This window comes from Lissotriton helveticus, chromosome 3_1, assembly GCF_964261635.1.
Source record: "Lissotriton helveticus chromosome 3_1, aLisHel1.1, whole genome shotgun sequence".
In the NCBI taxonomy this organism is placed as follows: domain Eukaryota; kingdom Metazoa; phylum Chordata; class Amphibia; order Caudata; family Salamandridae; genus Lissotriton; species Lissotriton helveticus.
The window spans coordinates 1,176,119,717-1,176,142,197 of NC_136061.1; the positions used below are offsets into that span (position 1 = coordinate 1,176,119,717).

Below are 22,481 nucleotides of genomic sequence, written 5' to 3' on the forward strand. Positions count from 1 at the left end.
GGCTAGACAGGTGCAGGCCCGGAAAATCGGGGCCGGGCAGTGACGGAGCTGGGCCCTGGACGCGGGGCAAGGTGAGCCCCGGACCCGCACCGGAAGACTAATCGGGGCCGCGGCTGCGGCCTGACCGGAGGAGAGCGGAGGCCCGGATAGCTGACGTGGCGGTGCTGGAGGAGTGGCGAGCCTCGGCGGGGGTTTCCCCAGGAGCCCTGTGGAGAACATTCGGGGGCTAGACCGGTGCAGGCCCGGAAAATCGGGGCCGGGCTGAGACGGAGCTGGGCCCTGGACGCGGCCCCCCCCCCGGCTTTAGCAGAGGAGGTGAGGAGAGAGCTGGAGGGGTGTGGGGCGACACGGAGCTCCAGGGGGTGTAGCGGATCGGCCCAGCACGGAGCCAGTGCCTGAAGCGCACCGCACCGGGGACATTTCGAGGCCGCGGCAGCGCCTGGCTTGTGGCACCGGACAGGGAAAGGGGAAGCGGCCCCTGCGGGCAGTGACTGTGCAAGGGAAGGCGCCCCATGAGGGTGTGGACGTCGGAGGCTCAGCTGGACTCTCTGGATGGCGCAGTAGACTTTGGGGGAGCGGCGAGCTGGTCCTGGGCCGCAGCGGAGACCCCGCACTAGCTGTGGTGGGGAGCTGCCTGACCAGTGGCGGAGAGGCGCTTGCGGAGCGCGAAGAAGCGGCGGCTGCTGCTGGTGAGGAGGGGCACCCGACTAGCTGTCTGGCCGGACGGCTTGACGGCCCGGATCTGTGTCGCAGCGAGAGCCTGGTGCTATCAGCGGACGGGGAAGCTCCCGGGGTCGGATACAGGCGCTCGGGGCTTGGAACTGAGAATCGGATCGGCCATTGCTGAGGTGCATAGCGCACGTGCTGTCGGGGCGCAGGACAGATGGCCGGTCAGAGGGGTGGCAAGGGGAGTAATCGCACACTCCCGGAGATGCTTAATAAACCCCAAGGAAAAGGGGACAAGAATTCACCGCCGCCGGGTGGTGCAAGCAGCTCCCACGTGGTGGACAGTGGGGAGCCCCCGGTTACCAGATCCTTTTTGGAAGCACTTTTTGGGACACTGAGGGAAGACTTTCAAGCGCTAAAGCAAGACGTGGCCGGCGAAGTGCGGGAAATACGTAGAGAGGTGGACGGTCTCGGGGAGAGGGTGGCCACGGTCGAAAGCTCTACGCAGAGGCAGGACGAGGAAATCACGCACCTGCAACAGGAGGTGCTCCGCCTCAGAGAACAGCACATAGATCTACAACAGCATAATGAGGACTTGGAGAACAGATCTCGGCGGAACAACGTAAGGGTTCGGGGAGTGCCGTCTTCGGAAGAGAACTCAGGCATAATGGAATACCTGCAGGAGCTGTTTCGTGACATCCTGGGCGAGTCTGCTGACTTCCCCATTAGGATAGATAGAGCCCATAGAGTTGGTCCGCAACGAAGTGCATCAGGGCCTCCCCCGGACGTTCTGGCTTTCCTTCCGGATTTTCCGCTGAAGGAGCGGATCATGACCGAGGCGAGGAGGAAGCAGACGATCACCTTCAGGGGTCATACAGTGGCACTGTATCAGGACCTGTCCACGACCACCCTCCAGAAGCGGAGAGCGTTTAAGATTGCAACGGACTTTCTGAGGCAGCACGACACGCCCTACTCATGGGGGCACCCTTTTCGCCTCATCTTCCGATGGAATGGGGTATTACATCAGCTACGGTCTCTCCTGGATGTGTGCGAAGTGCTGGGGATCACTGCGGAAGAGGAGGAATCCTCCACGCCAGGGAGAGGAGATCCTACTACCGGCGGCTGGCGGAGGGTATCGAGACGCAGGTCATCCACCGCCCCGCGGAGGCCGGGCTCGCCCACCATTATGGCAGCGATGGAGGACGCTATTCGGACTGTTTCCAGGTCTTCAGTGGTCGGGTCGGACGTGGCACTGACCGCATAACATGGCTCCGGGGGGAGATTGACTACGCATTATTGTTGGAGCAGGCTCGGGGGTAGGCGGGGGTGCGGGGGCGAGGGAGGGATGCTGGTGGCAGGTCGCCCACGAAGGCAATTTACCACAGACTTGTCCGGTAAGGGCAGGACTGGGACACTCAGGACTGAGGTTCGAGGGAGGGTTGGGAGGGATGGGTGGGTGGAGGGAGTTCGGGGTTCGAGTTGGGGCACGGGAGGGGGGTGTGTTGGGGAGTTGTGGGTTGGGGGTCGAGGGAACCGGGTGGGGGGAGTTGGGGACAGATCTGTCCGGTGCTGTTGTTCTGTTCACTCTGCATGGCCGAAGCTATTTGCTCAGTGGTTTGGTGTTCTTTGCTACTGGCTGGCCGCTGACGCGAGGTGCCTCTGATTTGGTATGGCGGGGATGAAAGTGCTGACCTTGAATGTGAAAGGTTTGAACAACCCCACGAAACGTAGAGCAATTCTCTCCTTATTGGAGGGTTCTCAGGCAGACATTTGCCTGCTTCAAGAAACGCACCTGCTGGCCGGGGACTGCCATAGGTTACGGTCCCGCTCCTTCCCCACACAGTTCTTTTCTTCTAACACTACAAAAACGGCTGGAGTTTCTATCTTGGTGTCTAAGTCCTTCAGAGGGGAAGTCATACACAAACTGGTGGAGCAGAAAGGGAGATTGCTGGTCTATAGGTTTAAATTGGGCCCCCTTCAGTTTACAATAGGGTCAGTGTACAGCCCGAATGAACACCAGGACCGATTGCTCCACTCGGCATTAGTGGATGTCACGGCGTCACCAGATAGACACATCATACTGGGAGGGGATTTAAACTTGGTGTTCGATTCCTCTCTGGATAGGTCAGCGCAGCGTTATCCACAGACGGGGGAATTGTCCACCGCAGTTAGGACACAATTAGCTGATTTGGATTTGCATGACCTCTGGCGGGGGTTTCATCCTTTAGACAGGGACTACTCATATTATTCACACGCACACAAGACGTACGCTCGGTTGGACTATCTGCTGGTCTCAGGCCCGGTTCGAGATATGACCACTGCTTCCGAGATAGGGGTCATCTCTCTTTCGGATCACGCGCCGGTCTCGGGGACCTTCCTCCCCCCGTCGACCCCGGTACAACGTGGGGTCTGGCGACTTCGAGACACTCTCCTGCACAGGAAGACTGTGGTGCAGCGCATCACGGAATCGGTGCAGGAATTTCAACTGCATAACTCCAACCCCGAAACCACATTGGCGACTCAATGGGGAGCACTCAAGGCGATTTTGAGGGGTAATTTCATAGCAATTTCCTCAGCTGAAAACAAAGAGAGAAAGGCTAAGCGGGAGGAGCTCACGCAGAAGGTCAGGGAACTGGAGCTGGTACATCGTCGCACAGGGGCCCCCAGGATTTGGAGGCAGCTGAAAGCGGCTGGAAACTCCTTGCGGCTTTAGATTTGGACAGGGCTGAGTATGCGGCATTGCGTCTCAAACACGCTTATTACACAGGAGGGGATCGCTGCGGCCGTATTACTGGCAGCTAAGCTCAGAGTTGCGCATCAGTGCCGTCGAGTAAAGGAAATCGCGAGGACAGCGGGGCAGTCAGTCACCGAAGACGCCGGGATAGCTGAGAGTTTTCGCCAATTCTATTCTGAGCTTTACACGGCAGATGCCTCGATGGTAGGTGAGCCCGATGAGTATCTGGACTCGGTGACTCTCCAGTCCCTGGCTCCGGCGCAGGCCGATCACCTAGAATGCGAGATCCGGATTGAGGAGGTGGTTGCGGCGATTTCCAGGCTGAAACACGGGAAGGCGCCGGGCCCGGACGGTTACACCTCCCTTTTCTATAGAACATTCTGCACGATCTTAGCGCCCATACTGACCAAGCTGTTCAATTCCTTTGCCTCCCCCGGGGCAATCACGCCAGATCTCCTGCAGGCGACTATATCAGTTATACCTAAACCGGGGAAGGACAGGACTCAGTGTAGCTCGTATAGACCAATCTCCCTGCTAAATGTCGATCTCAAGATCTATACGGGGATCTTGGCTGCGAGACTGTCGCAGTATCTCCCTGGGCTGATTGACCCGGACCAATCCGGCTTTGTACCTGGCAGGCAAACGGTAGATAATACTAAGAGGTTAGTGCATGTACTGGAGTAGGCCTCACGGATCCCGGGAGAAAGGATGCTACTTTCAGTCGACGCCGAAAAGGCGTTCGATCGTGTGCACTGGCGGTACCTGGAACGGGTGATGGCACGGATGGGTATGGGGGAGAGGTTCAGGAACATGGTCTTTAACTGCTACAGGTTCCCTTCGGCTACGGTACGTGTCAATGGCTGTGGCTCGAGGCGCTTTCATATTGAACGTGGCACGAGACAGGGGTGCCCGTTGTCCCCTCTGCTTTTTGCTCTCTACATGGAGCCCTTTGCCCAGAGAGTGCGGCAGAACCCGGACGCGATCGGGGTGCGAATGGGAGGGTACACCCACACGGTTAGCCTATATGCGGACGATGTAATTTTCACGCTAGAGGACCCGAGGCGGGCCTTACCCGCATGTATGGAGGAGCTCGAGGCTTTCGCAGAAACAGCTGGGTTTCGGATGAATGTGGGGAAATCTACAGCATTGGATGTCTCCCTGACGCCCGCGACGAGACAGGACCTGCAGAGGCGTTTCCCGCTTCAATGGTCACGGCACCATGTGCAGTATCTGGGTATCCTCTTGGCTCCCACGTTACCGGCGATGGTGGCAGCTAATTATGAGGTGCTGAGCAAGAAAGTGAAAGAGGAGTTGGGGAGATGGAGCAAGGGGACGATATCCTGGCTAGGTAGGATAGCAGCACTTAAGATGACAGTATTACCCCAGATTCTGTATTTATTTCGTGCGCTTCCGCTGCAGCCTCCTCAGGGTTGGATGCGGCGGATACAGACGGATTTGTCTCGATTTGTTTGGCAGGGCCGCAAACCTCGAATGAAAAGGGCATTGACGACGTTGGCGCCGGAGGCGGGGGGACTGGGGGTCCCTGATCTTCAAAAGTATTTCCAGGCATCACAGCTCAGGTACTTGGTGGAATGGAGCAGGTGGGAGTCAGACAAGCACTGGCTCTTCCAGGATCAAGCGGTGGCGGGCCGGCCCCTGCAGGAAATAGCATTCCTGCGCAGATCGCACCGCCCCCCGAACCTTTACGCGTCCTTCATCACGAGGGTGCCGCTGAGGATTTGGGACGCCACTCACAGACCTTTTGGCCTCACCACATTCCCTTCTCCGTTCACGCCCATTGTGGACAATCCGGACTTCACGCCGGGGACAGAACCTGGAGCCTACACGCACTGGCGGGGGGGGGGTGTAGAGCACTCTTTCATGTATATGGTGAGGACGGCGTCCTCCCCTTTGAAGATCTCAAAGTGACTTACCAACTGACCGAGGCGGATAGGATGAGGTATTGGCAGGTTTGACACTGGGCCCTGCAGCCACAGGTGCGGGAGTCAGCAGACAGGAACCTGTTGCCTTATGAACGGTGGCTTGCAAAGCGTACCTCGGACGCTAAACTGATATCTGACCTGTATAGAATGCTGCAACCACCGCCCTTTCACCTGTACAACCCTGGTAGGGAGAGGTGGGACAGGGAACTGGGGAGAACACTTAGCCACAAGGAATGGGAGCAAATCTCGTATAGTGCACGACACTCTGCTTATCACGTAGGACTCACTGAAACCTTCACCAAGGTTTCTACATATTGGTACCACACTCCGGAGCGCCTACATGAAATGAACCGCCTCCTAGACTCGGCATGTTGGCGTCATTGCGGGCAGGTTGGAACACTGACACATATTTTATGGGATTGCCCACTGCTACGGGACTACTGGACAGAGGTGATCAATGAGGTAGATGCATGCTTTAGTATCGAGTTACCCCGCTTCCCGGCCTATACCCTGCTGGGTCTCCCTAATGCCTTAATGTACCCACTGAAATCTCGGAGGGGGAGGCACATTGCTATTGCGCTGGGCTCCGCGATACAGAACATTTTAATACACTGGCGCACACCCACCTTCCCCTCCATTACGGGTTGGCTACATAGGCTGTGGCATGTTCTGGGGATGGAAAAGATATCACTTACACTGGCTGGAGAAGTAGATCAATTCCAGGAACTGTGGCTACCCTTCCATACACTACTATCTGCTGAATTTAGGGAGATTACTTGCCCGAGGTACCTGAGGCTGCTGAGACTCACACCACCGATACCGTGAGAGGTCGGGAAGGGGAGGGGTGAACCTTACAAGAGACAGAGGAGCTCATGCAAGCAGGAGCTGCGCATGTCCACCTTTTTTTTACCTGGCACGGCACCGGACGGGAGGCGGGTGGGAAGGGGGGAGGGGTGGGTAAGGGGGGTTGTTGGGGTGGTTTGTTCAGTTGAAAGAGAGGTACAGCGGGGTTATCAAAAGCTTACAGTCCTATGCTAAAGCACGATGCACAGGCGGGCCGACCAGGGCGGCCCTGACAATACCGGGACTGTTGTACTCTATGGGTAGCGGCGAGCCCTGGAGGTAGCCTTGATTTATTTTTGTCATTGACTGTCCTTTACTGCCTTTTCATGTATATCTTCACTGCTGTACTGTACTTAATAAAAAATACTTTAAACCTAAAACCTTGTGAGGACTGTCAACGCTTGATGTCGTTGACCTACCCCCACCGTCGGTGTCTTTACTGTCTCGGGGCCGACCATGATGACAAGTCGTGCCCCGACTGCCGGGCCTTGACCTCGAAGGCTAGACGGGAGCGGTCCCGTAAGCTACTTGAGCTCCAGCAGTCGGTTCCGCGCCGTTCGAGGTACCAGTCGCGGAGGAAGTCGAGGGACCGGTCTCGGAGCCACGGTGATCGCCGCTCGACGAGTCAACACCACTCGTCGGGCTCAAGTCCTCAGGTAAGTCGAGGCATTCGAAAGAGAAGTCAAAGAGGCGTCATCGCTCTTCTGACTCCCACCGACGCTCATGCGACACGGCCGGGGGTTCAGACGACACCGCACACGTGGCTCCGCTGGAGCTACAAGCGCCACGTCCAGATCCACACCCGACGGTCCCTGGGCTGCACGCGACGCCAGAGGAGATACTTGACTTCCTCGTGGCCATGAGGATTCACTTCCCTCCGTGGGACCCCGTCGAGGTGCCTTTGGGCCCCGCAGGTCCGTCTGGGAACCGTAGTGGGTCGGAGGCTCCATCACCTTCGGGGGCTTCGGCCCCGGCACCGTCGGGTGCTTCGGCCCCGGCGCCGTCGTCGACTCTGGTCCCGACGCCGTGGGGCCCCATAGGATCCAGGCCTGGATCTGGGTCGTCGCCAGTCGACCTTACGACTCCTCCGCTGGCGCCGACCCCGAGGGTGTCGCTCCCGGCGCCGTCTCTGGACGACGTCATCGTCAGTCTCAGCCTCGGTCCGGGTCCGACATCGGACCAGCGCCGTCTTCGACTTCGATGGGTGGGCAATTCACCTACGACCCGGCTCCATAATGTTTTACTGACTATCAGGAGATGGATGACGAGAATGACTGGGAGGGGTATGAGGACCCTCTGGCACTACAGTGCCAGTTGAGCCAGGACTGGGCAGATGAGCTAGGGGAGGCCACTGGTCTGGACACTTCGCCCGACACTGGATTCGTCTCTCCTCCCTCCGTGGCTACGGAGGAGGGGGCTGCTTACAGCGTGGTGTTGACTATGGCGGCCCAGGCCTTGGCTCTTGAGCTCCCTGTCGTGATCGTGAGGACTAACCTCCTCACTGAGGTGCTCAAACCACAGGCAAGCTCCTCGGAGCCTCTACTGCCGTTTAACGAGGCGCTCAATGACGTTCTGCTGGGCACCTGGTCCAAGCCCTCCTCAGGCCTTCCTGTAGATCGGAACCTGGCCCACAGCCACCGCCCGGCTCTGGGCGAACCTAGCTTCCTGTCCGTTCAACCCACCCCCGAGAGCCTGGTGATCCGGGCCTCTACGTCCCAAACCGCATTCCCGACCGCTCCTCTGGATCGGGAATCCAAAAGGTACGATCAGTTTGGGAAGAAACTTTTCTCCGTAAGTTTGGGGCTGCGGTCTGTCAATACCGTCTGCCTTTTGGGCCGTTACACCCACTCTTTGTGGTATACTGTTGCGGAGGTGCTGCCACAGTGCCCGGAGGAGGCCCGGGCAAAGCTCACTCAAGCTCTGGCGGAAGGGCGGGATGCAGCACGCTACTCAATACGGTGTAGACTCGACACCACGGACTCGCTGGGTAGGGCGATTGCAACGACAGTGGCAGTTCGCTGCCACACCTGGCTGAGGTCCGCCAACTTTTCGGGGGATGTCCAGGCCACCCTCATGGACATGCCCTTTGATGGCCGTCGCCTCTTTGGCGACAAGGCGAACAGTGCGCTGGAGCGTTTCAAGGACTCCAGGGCTACGGCCAAGTCCTTGGGCCTAGGCCAACGCCAGCAAACGTCCGCTTTTTGCTCCTTTCGTGGCCAAGGAAGGGGCGCCCCCCACACATCCAGCCAGCCACAGGCCGCAGAACCAGGCGCAACGCGGTCGCGGACGTGGTTACCGCCATGGCGGTACCTGGGGACACCGGCAGGGTCAGTCCACGCCCACCCCTGCAGCATCTGCCTCTAACCTTTCTAGTCTAGCATTTCAGGCCCATTCGTCGCCAGTGGGGGGCAGGGTCCGCATCACCTCCCCCACTGGCGTACCATCACGTCAGACAGGTGGGTGCTGCAAATCGTCCGAACGGGCTACTCCCTCCCCTTCGAGGCGACCCCTCCAGCCATGCCACTGCAGTACCACCGCATGTCGGGGGATCACTTGCAACTTCTGCAGGAGGAAGTTACGGCCCTCTTGGCCAAGAGGGCCATCGAGCGCATTCCTGGGCCAGAAGTAGGACGTGGTTGCTATTTCCACTACTTTCTGGTACCCAAGAAGGGCAAAGGAGGCCTACACCCCATCTTGGACCTACAGAGTATCAACGGCTTCCTCCGGAAGGAGAAGTTCAAGATGCTGACTTTGGCTCACAGCTGCCCCTCTCAGAAGCTCCTTTTCATCGGAGCGGTTCTGGACTCAGCGCAGTTTCGGGTTTATTCCCCTGAATAGCGGGTTTGGGATATTCAGGCTTTGATTCCGATCTTTCAGCCTTTATCCCGAGTCTCGGTCAGGTTGACGCTGCGGCTTCTGGGGCTGATGGCCTCCTGCATCCTTCTTGTGCATCACGCCAGGTGGTGGATGCGGGCTCTGCAATGGGACCTGAAGTTTCAGTGGGCACAGCAAAGGGCGACCTGTCCGACCATGTCCTGATCTCGGAGGGCACTGCGTGCAAGTTGCAGTGGTGGATCACGAACAGCGATTGGGTCAGCGGCAGATCTCTCTCCCTTCCCCAACCGGAGCACGTAGTGGTAACAGATGCGTCCCTCTTGGGATGGGGCGGCCACATGGGAGAGAGAGAGATCAGAGGCCTCTGGTCTCCGGCGGAGTCCCGGCTCCATATCAACCTTCTGAAGCTGCGGGCGATCCGACTTGCACTGAAGGCATTCCTTCCCTCTGTCCGGGAAAGTGTAGTGCAAGTGTTCACGGACAACAACACCGCCATGTGGTACTGCAACAACAGGGCGGGGTGGGGTCATGGACCCTCTGTCAGGAGGCTCTGCGCCTCTGGACATGGCTGGAACACCAGGGCATTACCCTGGTGGTTCAACACCTGGTAGGTTCCCTGAACGCCAGGGCGGACGAACTCAGCCGCTAGTGCATGATGGATCACGAATGGTGTCTGAACTCGGACCTGGCGCAAGGTCTCTTTCAGCAGTGGGGAGAGCCTTGGTTAGATCTGTTCCACCGAAGAGACCGCGCAATGTCATCAGTTCTGTGCGTTGGAATTTCCAAGGCGGCACTCGCTCGGCGACTCTTTTCATCGCGAGGGGAGCTGCGGTCTGTTGTACGCCTTTCGCCTATACCACTTCTGCCCAGAGTGCTGCAGAAGATCAAGTGAGACTGGGCCCAAGTCATCCTTGTGGCTCCGGACTGGGCACGAAGATACTGGTATCCCAAGCTACTCAGCATATCAGTCGCTCCTCCAATTCACTGCCTCTTCAGGAGGACCTTCTGTCGCAGCAGCAGGGGACGGTCCTCCACCCGAACCTGTCCAGTCTCCACCTCCATGCGTGGAGATTGAGCGGCGACAGTTGAGGCCATTTGACTTGCCTCCTGAAGTCTGTGATGTGATTCTGGCAGCCAGGCGTCCCGCCACGAAATCGGTATAAGCCTGCAGGTGGAACAAATTTGTGGCATGGTGCACAGCAAAGGCTGTGGATCCACTTTCTGCCCCCCTTTCAGAGGTTCTCCTCTTTCTTCTTTCTCTCGCCCAGCAGGGCTCTGCTCTGGGCACTATCAAGGGCTACCTCTCTGCCATTTCAGCCTTCTTGAGGCTTCCTGATCAGCCTTCTCTTTTCAAGTCCCTTGTTGTAAATAGATTCTTGAAAGGCATCACGCACATGTTCCCTCCTGTTCCCTTCGTGATGCCTCAGTGGGACTTGAATCTTGTTCTAAAGTATCTGATGTGCGCTCCCTTTGAGCCACTTCATAACTGTCCTCTTCGTCTTCTGACTCTTAAGATTGCATTCCTGGTTGCCATCACCTCTGCAAGGATAGTGAGTGAGCTCCAGGCTCTATCTTCTAAACCTCCTTTCCTCTCTGTCCATCCGGACAAAGTTGTTCTGAGGACTTATCCTTCTTTCCTGCCCAAGGTAGTCACAGCCTTTCACATGGGGCAGTCCATCACCTTGCCCACCTTCTTTCTGCCTCCGCATCCTTCGAAGGAGGAAGAGAGGCTCCTCCATCTGGACCCAAAACGTGCGCTCTCCTTCTACCTAGATCGCACATGCCAGTTCCGGGTGGATGACCAACTCTTTGTTGGTTACGTGGGCGCTAAGAAGGGATGGGCGGTGCACAAACGGACCATTTCTCAATGGGTCGTTTTGTGCATCAAGGCTTGTTATTCTCTGGCTAAAAAGGAGCCTCCTGTGGGGCTGCGTGCCCATTCCACTCGGGCCACGGCGGCTACTACTGCCCTGGGTCGGGGAGTCCCCTTGCAGGATATCTGTCACGCAGCTACGTGGGCCTTGCTGCACACGTTTGCAAGACACTACTGCCTGGACAGCCAAGTCCGGAGAGATGGTTTTTTTGGCTGTTCCATTCTCCAGGACTTTCTGGTGTGATTATTGGTTCGCAGACCCACCACCGGGGTTGGTATTGCTGGGGTATCTATTCTAAGGTAAGGAATCTAATACTAACCTGTTTCTTTCAGATGCACAAGTTACTTACCTTTGGTAACGATATATCTGTAAGAAACAGTAGTTAGTGTTAGATTCCTTACCGCCCCACCCATCCTCCCCATTCTGCAAACCCATATCAAGGGTTAAGGTATTTCCCTTTGAGGGCCCTAGTTTCTTGGCACCAGTATCGGTCTCTGGCATGGCTCTGCGTTCCTGGCGCGGAAAGCTATGTACAAGAACTGACGTCAGCGCGCGAGGGCGGCGTCTAACTACTCTGACGTCATCCCGGCGATCACGACGCCAACGACAGACGCGGAGCCACAGACGACGCCTACCGACGTGCAGGGGTACTGCTACGCAAAACTTTCCGGATCCAGTCGGACGCCTGGGGATATTCTAAGGTAAGGAATCTAACACTAACTACTGTTTCTTACAGATATATCATTACCGAAGGTAAGTAACTTATGCGTTAAGGTCATCCCTTTCATGGCCCTAGTTTAAGGCACCAGTGGTCAGTATCTTGCATGGCTCTGTGTTCCTGGCACGGAAAGTCGTGTACAGAACTGATGTCCGCGTGCGAGGGCGGCGTCTAAGTAGCTGCCGCGATGTCATGTCGGAGACCACGACGCCAACAACGGACACGGAGCCGCATGACGCCACCTTCCAACGCACAGTGGTACTGCTGACAAAAACTTTCCGGATCCGGTATGACACCGGGGGGTAATTCTAAGGTAAGGAATCTATCACTACAAATGTTTCTTACAGATATATAGTTACAGAAGGTAAGTAACTTGTTCATCTTGCCAATCTAGAGTAGTTTCTTCTATCTGAGGTATTCCAGGACATCTTCGCCCAGTGGGAGACTTTTCAGATGAGCCTGTTCGCCTCCTCAGAAAATGTTCAAATGCAGCATTTCTGCACCCTCCAGTATCAGTTGAAAGGAGCTCTGGGGGACACGTTTCAGTTGAGGTGTAACTGTCTGATGCACTACGTGTTTCCCCCTATACCCTTGATTCCTAGAGATCTGAGGAACATTCCCCAAGACCAGGCCCAAGTTATTTTGATTGGGTCAGACTGGCCATGGAGGGTGTGGTATGTAGACCTTCTGTACTTCTGTACATGTACCCTGCTGCGTCTACAGTTCAGGCCAGACCTTCTCTTTCAGTCGGGGGGATGGATTCCCAGCTCAATCTCCAAGGCTTCATGCTTGGATATTGAGTGGAGACAACTGAGTTCCTTTCAGCTTCTATCGGAGGTGATGGATGGTACCTTGTCAGCTTGTCCAACTCCCCACAAAGTCTCCTTATGCTGCCAGATGGATAAACTTTGTTGCATGTTGTCCCTTGCAGTATAAGCTGTCACAGCTTCTGCAGTGTTCACTCTTTTTTCCTCAGAGGGGTTGTGCAATAGGAACTGCCAAGGTGTATTTCGCTGCTCTGTCTGCATACTTCCATCTGCCGGACCAGCTGTCCCTTTTCAAGTACCCCATTATTATACGTTTTTTGAAAGGATTGACAAATATATATCCCACTACTCCATTTACTGTGCCCTGGTGGGACATAATTTGGTTGTGACTTTTCTTATGTGGACTCCATTTGAGCCCCTGCATAGTTGCCGCCAGAAGACGTTGACCCTTAAAATCTTGTTTTGATGGCTATTCAGTCAGATGGGTGAGTGAGTCAGAAGTTCTTAGCTGTGGTCCCCCTTTATATCTTTCTAGCCCAAATAGTTAGTGTTGCAAATCAGGCCTGCTTTCACTCCAAAAGTGATGTCCCCCTTTCACTTGGGTATTTAATCACCCTCCCAACCGTTTATCCTCCGCCCATCCCACTAAGAAGAAGGAGCAGTTACAGTGATTGGATTCTAGGCAGGCGGGTAACTACTATCTAGATCATGGGTACTCACAAACTTTCTCTCAGGCCAAACTTATAGTGTGGTTTGTGGTTGTGGAGGGCCGCACCGGTGGAGGCGGGGTCAGTGGGGGAGGGGCTAGAGGAAAAAAACTGTGACCATGAAGTTGAACTCAGGCCCCTGCAGCGGACGCCTTCATCCACTGAGCCAACAGACCGGCATCTACACACATCTCTCTTTCTCTCTTTTTCTCTCTCTTTCTCTCCCTCTCTCTCCCTCTTCTCTCTCTCCCTCTCCCTCTCCCTATCTCTCCCTCCCTCTCTCTGTCTCCCTCCCTCTCTCTCTCTCCCATCCTCTCTCTGTCCCCCTCCCTCTATCTCTCTCTCTCGCTCCCTCCTTCCCTCTCTCTCTCCCTCTGTCTCGTTCACTCTGTCTCCCTCTGTCTCTCTCTGTCTCACCTCTCTTTCTCTTTCTCTCTCTGTCTCCCTCCCTCTCTCCATCTCCCTCTATCTGTGTCCCAAGGTCCGTCTTCCTCTGTCTGTCTCCATCCCTCCCTCTGTCTGTCTGTCTCCCTCCCTCTGTCTGTCTGTCTCCCTCTCTCCCTCCCTCTCTCTCCCTCCCCCTCTCCCTCCCTCTCTCTCTCTCCCTCCCTCTGTCTCCCTCTGTCTGTCTCCCTCTCTCCATCCCTGTGTCTGTCTCCCTCCCTCTGTCTGTCTCCTTCCCTCTGTCTGTCTCCCTCTCTCCCTCTGTCTGCCTCCCTCCCTCTGTCTCCATCCCTCTGTCTCCATCCCTCCCTCTGTCTGTCTCCATCCCTCCCTCTCCCTCCCTTCCTCCCTCTGTCTGTCACCCACCCTCGGTCTGTCTGTCTCCCTCCCTCTGTCTGACTGTCTCTCTCCCACCGTCTGTCTGTCTCCCTCTGTCTCCCTCCCTCTGTCTGTCTTACTCCCTCTGTCTGACTCCCTCCCTATGTCTGTCTCCCTCTGTCTGGCACCCTCTGTCCCTCTGTCTGTCTCCCTCTCTCCGTCTGGCTCCCTCTGTCTGTCTCCCTCTCTCTCTCCGTCTCCCTCTATCTGTGTCCCAAGGTCCGTCTCCCTCTGTCTCCCTCCCTCTGTCTGCCTCCATCCCTCTCTCTGTCTGTCTGTCTCCCTCCCTCTGCCTGTGTGTCTCCCTCTCTCCCTCCCCCTCTCTCTCTCCCTTCCTCTGTCTCTATCCCTCCCTCTGTCTGCCTCCCTCCCTCTGTCTGTCTCCCCCTGTCTGTCTCTCTCTGTCTCCCTCCCTCTGTCTGTCTCCCTCCCTCTGTCTGTCTCCTTCCCTCTGTCTGTCTCCCTCTGTCTGTCTCCCTCTCTCCCTCTGTCTGTCTCCCTCTGTATGTCTCCCTCTTTCCCTCCCCCTCCCTCTGTTACCCTCTGTCTCCTTTTCCCTCCCTCTGTCTCCGTCTCTGTCTCCCTCTCCGTCTCCCTGTCACTCTGCCGCTATCTGTCTGTTGCTGTCCCTGCCTCTATCTGTCTCTGTCTGTCCCTGTCTCTGTCTCCCTCCCTCCCTCCGTCTCTCTGTCTCTGCCTGTCTCGGTCTGTCTCTGCCTCTATCTGTCTCTGTCTGTCCCTGTCTCTATCTCTCTTTGTCTCTATCTCTGTCTGTCTCTGCCTCTATCTGTCTCTGTCTGTCCCTGTCTAAATCTGTCCCTGCCTCTATCTCTGTCTCTCTCTCTCTCTGTCTCTCTCTCTCTTTGTCTGTCTCTATCGTTGTCTGTCTCTACATCTATCTGTCTCTGCCTCTATCTGTCTCTGTCTGTCCCTGTCTCTGACCCTACCTAGCTCTGTCTGCCCATGTCTCTATCTGTCTCTGCCTCTATCTGTCTCTGTCTCAATCTGTCCCTGCCTCTATCTCTGTCTCTATCTCTGGCTCTCTCTCTGACTCTCTCTCTGTCTGTCTCTATGGCTGTCTGTCTCTATCGCTGTCTGTCTCTATCTCTATCTGTCTCTGCCTCTATCTGTCCCTGTCTCTGACCCTATCTAGCTCTGTCTGCCCCTGTATCTGTCTCTGCCTCTATCTGTCTCTGTCTCTATATGTCTTTATCTGTCTCTATCTCTATCTGTCTCACCTCACCCAGGCTCTCACTCCCTGCTGCCCTCTGTCACCTCACCCGGCTCTCACTCCCTGCTACCCTCCCACCTCACCCAGGCTCTCACTCCCTGCTCTGCCCTCCCACCTCACCCAGGCTCTCACTCCCTGCTGCCATCCCACCTCACCCAGGCTCTCACTGCCTTTGTTCACCTCTTAGCGCCCCTGCTGCTCCACTCTGACTGTGGCTGGAATCGCCCAGCCCCACAGAGCAGGCTCTCTGATTCCCACTCCTGCAACCGGCGTTGTTGGCTGAAGTTTCGAAAAAGAACACAGGGTCGATGTCTCAAGGTCCAAGGGCCGCCACGGAAGGCTTGCCGGGCCGCTGACGGCCCGTGGGCCGTACTTTGAGTACCCCTGATCTAGATTGTACCAAGGACACATAACTGGATGACCTTTTCTTTGTGGGTACTGAGATGGCCAAAAATGTTTTTTTCAGATTGAACATTCTCAGGATTAAGACCTGCTACTCTTTGGCCAAGAAAGACCCTTCAGAAGGAATGAAGGCCCTTTCCACCAGAGCCAAATCCACCATGTCTGCCTTCACCAGAGGCATTCCTTTCACAGAGATCTGCAAGGCGGCGGCATGAGCGTCTTTACACACCTTTTCCAAGCACTACTGCATGGATTCTGATTTGTGTAGGGATGGTCACTTTGCCAGATATTTTAGAGGATTATCTTGTCTAACCATCCATCAACCCTCCTCCAGGGGTATCGCTCTGAAATCTGTTCTGCAAGTGAGGATTCTACAGGTAGAAGCGTCCATCAGATGATGTAGTTACTTACCTGCCGTAACAATCTTTCTGGTGGATACTCAGTCTACCTGCATATTCCTAACAGACCCACCCACCTCCCTGTTTGATTAATCTATTGTAGAGAAAGTTAATAAGATTCCAATTTATGTTTTGGGCCTGTTCTACTCTAACAATGTCAGTCTGTCAGCTCACCTTGATGAGGCGAAGAAAAGGATGGAAACTAAAGTCGTTCAGCCGGGTTGGGCGCTATATGTCTCAGGGGATGTTAACTAATGTCAATTTTGCCATTTTCTGAAGCCAGCACCACTACCAGTAAAGTTCAGTTTGATGCCAGAGAATGTTCTACAGTAGAGTAATCTGCAGGTAGATAGAGTATCCACCAGAAAGAGGCTTACTGCAGGTAAGTAACTTTTTTATTTATGTTTGGTCTGAGGTTTATCCTCTCGGCTAAGAATTATGAATCTGGGGACATTTGTCAAACATAACGTTTTTTTCTTTTTCCTGTCCTTACCTCTTCATGTAGTACTCCTTTCATTGATTAATTGCACCTTTCATCTTTGCAGGGGTGGCGAAAGGGTGTTGTGTTTGTTAACCAACGGAACCTTGGTCGCTACTGGGACATTGGCCCTCAGTCTACTCTCTTCCTACCAGGAACATGGCTTCAACCAGGAAACAATGAGGTAGGAATATAACATATATAGAAAGAAGAAGGCAGAGCTGATTCCATTTTTGCTACATGATCATAGACTAGTCCTCCCTTTACAACTCTATCCATGCTCGGATGATTGGGGATGGTAATTGGTTAAGATTTTGGCTTGTGTTTTTTCTAAGCTGGAGATCTTAGATTCATAGAAAAAGTGTTAGAAAAATATGCTACATAGAAAACTTGTTTTTGTCGATTACTAACACATATCTAGGCAGTGGGGTGCTTATTATTTGCAGACTGACCTGAGTATCATAAAGGAGAAGGAGTTAACAGAACAGGTGAGTTTTATACACAGACATGTGCACTCTAATATGATGACCTCATATGTTGACCAATATTGAGGCCAAAGCATCTTATGACGTCTATAAAATAAGCAAAGACATGTGGAAGTTTTGTCTGTAACTCAATGTAAATTTCTTTGTTTCAGTCCTCTGATTAATGTTACGCTGGCATTCTGATGAATACTTCTAATGGCAGATTCCTCGTCCTGTATATTTCCCCCAGGTATCAAACTGGATCTGGAAAACTCAAAAGCATTGTTCCTGCACACTGGTAAGTGGAACCATGCGACTCTATGTCAACACTGGTCCACACCAGAAGTAACGAACAGAGCCTCTTATAAGCCCCAGCAAGCGTGCTGACATCAGTTCATTTCTTTTTGTGTCTTCAGAGTAGATCGGGAGCTCCTGTCCTTCTTTCTTCACCCAGTAAAGAAATACTTTCCAAACTATTTTTCCAGTATGCAAGGAGTATCAGCCTCTAAAATGACAGGATTCAAAACTTACAGGAACTGTTGGAAACTTCTGTCTGTGACCAGCCTCTGGTGCTTAGGAACATCACAAGAGACACCAATGCCTGCGAAGACTGCACCCAGATGAACTCTAAGAACATCTGAGAGCATGAGGTGAAGCTGTACATGGCGAAACATCAGAAAGTTCCACACTGGTCCAACTTCAAGTTGAAGTTATATTTGAGGACTCCCTTCCCCTGCCCCACTCTGAAAGTTGTCACAGAGGCAGTTTTTCCTCGCTGTCGAAGTTTTCAGGTAAGTAGAGGACGAAACATAAGAAGTCCAAGTGGAATTCAGCCCCTTTTCACCACTCTCTTTTTCTACACTGAAAGTGTGAGAGCATCACCCTGGCTCCAGGTTCTGCTCCCATTTCAACAAGGAGCCAATTCCATCTCTGGTCCTGATGCACCCCAAGTTTCTGTGTCCATCAACAACATTGCAGCCGGTCAAGGCCTTTTGAGAGTCCATGCCGCACATCTTTGCACACTTCCGGCTCCTTCTGTTGCACCTTCAGGCCCAAGGATCTGCAGAGACTCCCAGTCAGGTTACAACTTGCGGGTACATCCTCTGCAGTATCTAGGCCCCTTGAACCCACTTTGGGTTTCGTGCCGGCGTCTAAACCCGGTATCAAAATCGGCACCGGTTCTTCAACACCACTGGTGCTGGAAGAAGACTTACTTTGGTGTCCAACACCGAGCTGGCATTGTCTTAACCTCAACCAGGGCCATGTCCAATCTTGATGTGGCACAGCCTCAACTGAATCCTTAAGACAAAGTTCCACTGTTGCGCAGTCTCTCACAGACATTACGCCAACTTTTTGGCTAAGCCTCTGATCAGAGCCAGTCTTATGGAGACAGCAATGGTTGGGATGGTGAAGACTGCCGACCCTACAATGAAGACAACTGGTACATGAACCTACACAATGCTAGTGGGTTGGACACCTTATCCAATACTGGACTGGTTTCCCCCCTGGACCACCTACAGAGGAATGCACTTCATTTGCTACAAATTAATCCAGAGTGCTGCTGCGGACATTGACCTTGACCTCACCTCTATGGAGATAAACACAAACCTTTTGACAGAGGTCCTACACCCTAGTCAGGCACCAATTGAACCTCTGTTGCCCTTAAATGAAGCCTTCATTGACACACTGCTGGGCACTTGGGTTAAATCATGTTCTGGTCCCAAGTCAACCCGAAACCATAGACCTGTTCTAGGAGATTCAGATTTCCTAATAAAGCATCCAGCACCTGAATGCCTAATGGTACAGTAGAGTTAACCCACGCTCCTTGACAGGGAGTCAAACCAGCACACCGCCATCCAGTAGGAGGCAGAATTAGCCATTTCCTGCTGGGGTTGCAGTAAATTGCAGCCAACAAATTAATCCTACAGAATGTCCTATGGGGCTACACCCTGCAATTATTTTTCGCCCCCTACAAGTTCCTTTCTGTCGTTGTGATGGTTGGATGTGATTGTAGTATGCTTGATCCATGACTGAGTACATGTATGAAAGGTGATTGAGTTTTTAATGCTATGCTGTGTGGAGAAAGGTTTGTGTAGCTTGTAGAAGTAATCTTTGAATATATTTTTGTAGAATGTTATGCAATGTTTATTGTACATACAAGAAGTGTGTGCATCAAAAGAAATATGTAATCAGAAAAATTATGAATATTAGGGAAATGAAAAATACATTAAGTGTATGTATATCACATGTTGGCCTCAACATAGATGTTTGAAACAAATACCTAATAGCAGAAGTATGCAATTGTAAATGCGTGGGGTAGGAGGTTTTGTTCCGGTTTGTGGTCTAGATTCCCCTGAATCCATCCCCGTCCTTCATTTTTCTCAGGGGCCCACTCCTTGGTCTTTATGCCCTAGATCCTGGAGAGTGAATTGTGGTATTCAACCTGTAGAGAGCCTATTTTCACTTCCCCGTTTTGCAGTTCTATAAATGCTACTTGCAATTCACGGAGAGCCTCAAGGACAAACTAGTGGCTGGAGTTTGGCTTCTCCGAAAGGTGGTGATGCCTTTTCATATTGGAAAAGCCACCATGCTTCCAACCTTCTTTGTCTGCCTCAACCCTCAAAATAGAAACAGAGATCCTATCAGTTGGACCTGAAGTAAGGTTTTACATTGATCGTACCAAAGAACACTGGCTGGATCATCAGCTCCTTGTGGGGTTCTCTCCGGCACAGAATAGCAAGCTAGTGTAGAAATGGACCATCACTCGATGGATAGTCTTCTGCTTTAGAGGTGTTATGTACTAACTAAGATACAGCCTCCATAAAGCATAAGGTCTCACTTCACCAGACTCAAGGCTGCTGCCACTGCATTGGCACATGGAGTGCCTGTCCTGGATATCTGTCAGGTGGCTACGTGGGCATCCGCGCACACAGTCTTGAAGCAGTACTGTCTCGATAGTCAGGACTGTCTGGTCCTGCAGGACGTTATATTTTGAGCCATTCCACAGATCCACCACCTTGAAAGTTACTGCTTTAGTATCTATTCACAAGTGAGGAAGCTGCAGTTAGAAGTATCCATCAGAAGAACAAGTTACTTGCCTTCTGTATTGCTCTTTCTGGCGAATATCCTTTCTATTTGAAGATTCCTTACTGCCCTCCAACATCCCTGTTCTGTAGTATGGTCTCCTTCATCTAACAAAATCCCAATCTGGAAAATCTGCACACTGGTACCGTGTAGTTCCTAAAAATACATAGGATCTACATGTTTAGACAACATAAACTAAGGGATTGGTGTCTAGACTGATTCCAGACAACCCCAAAGGTTATGTTAACCTTTAGACCAGCTAGCTCACAGTGCCACAATAAGCCCTCTAACATTACCAAGGAGCAAATAGTTTCTGGCCACTATCGAACATGACAACCCTTGATCCTTCAGGGATTGTGGAAACAGTACAGTACTTTTCGCTCAGTCAATCATGCTCACTTGGTCTTATAGAGATACACAGAATAAACGGTGGGGACGTTTTCAATAAGCATTTATTGAACCAGCGTCATTCTAGTATAAAACATGTTTGCTGCGATAATCATTAGACAGAAGCAAATGTATAAGATTACAAGCACCAACAGAGTAAATAAAAGGTAGAATTCTACCATGGTACTAAAACAGTGAACATATGCAGGCATATAGACATGACCGTAATCAAGCGTACTCCTACGATGCAACCCAAACTAAGTGTACCTAGCATGTATGTGGGTGTAAAGCCAAGTATCCCCTATGAAAGAGCCAACCCCATTACCTGATGGGATAGAGCGAAGGACCCCGTCTTGGTCTTGAGTTGGACACCCCGCAAGGGATGTCAGACCACTGCGTGCTGGAGCTTCCTCAGGCCGGGACCTCAGTGTTTTGTGTAAGTGTAGAAGCTTCTCCTCTGTCTATCTAGTGAAGGTATGGTTCTTTAATACCATAAAGTTAGCCTTGGGGTTCCTAACACAATCGATATGTTGTGAGTACAATTAAGGAAATGAGCCTAAATCAATAACTGCAATTTTGCAAAGTAGTTCTTTCGCCCTAGGACGAAGATGACCATGACTTTTACACAAAGTTAATCCTGTTATGTAAGTCATGTGCAAGGGACTTTTCTAAGAATCTTCATGCATAATAAATCAGGCTAGTTTCAAGGAAACCGATTGACATTTATTCAGCATATAACTGGGTAAAAGGTCAGTGTTAGAACTGTTATGCAGAGCAAGGTAGGACAAATGTAGGTGAAAGGTCATTTATCTATTTTGGCCTAGATTCGGGTACATAACACCCACACCTCATCCGTAGGTCGATAAGGTCAACTAATGCTAAAATATGCCTGATAAAAAGCTTAAAAACATTATCATGAAACCAGTCTGTAAAAACATCTAAAAACATGGTATATGTAGAAATGATCTTATTAAAATTAAAAAAAGCTCTATAAATCCACTAAAAGAGTCAATATATGACCAGACTGGCTGATCACGTCAAAAGCCACGGTGCTCAGTGAGAGAAGAAAAAATAAAACAAAGCGATGTTTCGCATTTCAATTTGGCTTGTTTTGGAAAAAAGGGCTAAATTGTTCCCATCACACAGAGAGCCAAATGTTTGTGTCCTGTGTGGGAGACGCAACATCACTGTTGCTTGCATTCACAGACAACGGTCCCTGTAACACCTCTTGTATCAGGTCAATCGAGCAAAGGTGATTTACTTCAGTTCCCATAGCAGCCGCTAAGGAAACACTCAAAATCAGTGAGCTTGTTGAAGAGCTGCTGTCCGTTCCGACAGGAGCTGAAGCATCCAGTAGAGGCTCTAAAAATGCTGTCATCAACATGGAAATACGCTGAGGACACTGATACACGTGGGCCTTTAAGGAGTTCAGTTGTACGTCTATGTCTGGTGACGCAACCGATGGAAGATTTAGAAATAGTCCAACACGCATTCGTAGCCGCAGAATAGGCAGCGGAGTTCAGGCAAGATGCAGTCAACCCAGACTAGTCTGAGCGATAGGAACCAATATTCGCTTAGCTCCCGAAGTCGAGGTGTGCCCATATGGAGAACCATGCTTTCACTGCAACGTCGCACCAGCAGTGCCTTTTTCATCCCTCAATGAACCGGACTGTCCATTGCAAAGCAGGAAAATTAAAACATGGATACCCACTACAAGTAGTAGGACAAGCAGAAGGCCTCCAAAAATGCTTCCCAATTCAGAGTGTATGAATGCTGGAGTTACTCCGAAGATTGTCTGAGATGTGCTCAATAGTCCAAAATATGTTTTGAAATAGGTGCACGATCCCCCTCGTATCAGACATTTTAAAGATATGAATTACCATTTCCCTGAAATGGAGTGGGAAGTTCATACGGACTAGTACCTGTATCTCAGATGAATACCTTGCAACCTGGAGATCAAAAGTCTCTCGGGCTGAGGTTAAGGCCACATCTTTCTGTAAAAGCATGGCTTTCAGTCTGCTCAGAGAATAAAAACTGTATAAAGGAAACATTCAATGAAGGCCAATGCTTTGCCCCCCTAACTGTGTGGGTCGATGGAAACAATACTTGCATACAATATGTAACCCTG

At 52.3% G+C, this 22,481-nt stretch overlaps 1 protein-coding gene across 1 annotated transcript in view; it reads left to right on the top strand.

The window, feature by feature from the left end:
• The window catches only part of GLB1L2 (galactosidase beta 1 like 2), a 949,835-nt gene that overhangs the window by 890,517 nt on the left and 36,837 nt on the right, over window positions 1-22,481 (top strand). Inside the window, exon 18 of the mRNA XM_078681819.1 lies at window positions 16,486-16,602. Coding sequence (XP_078537945.1) covers window positions 16,486-16,602 — 117 coding nt within the window. The remainder of the gene's footprint in view (window positions 1-16,485; window positions 16,603-22,481) is intronic.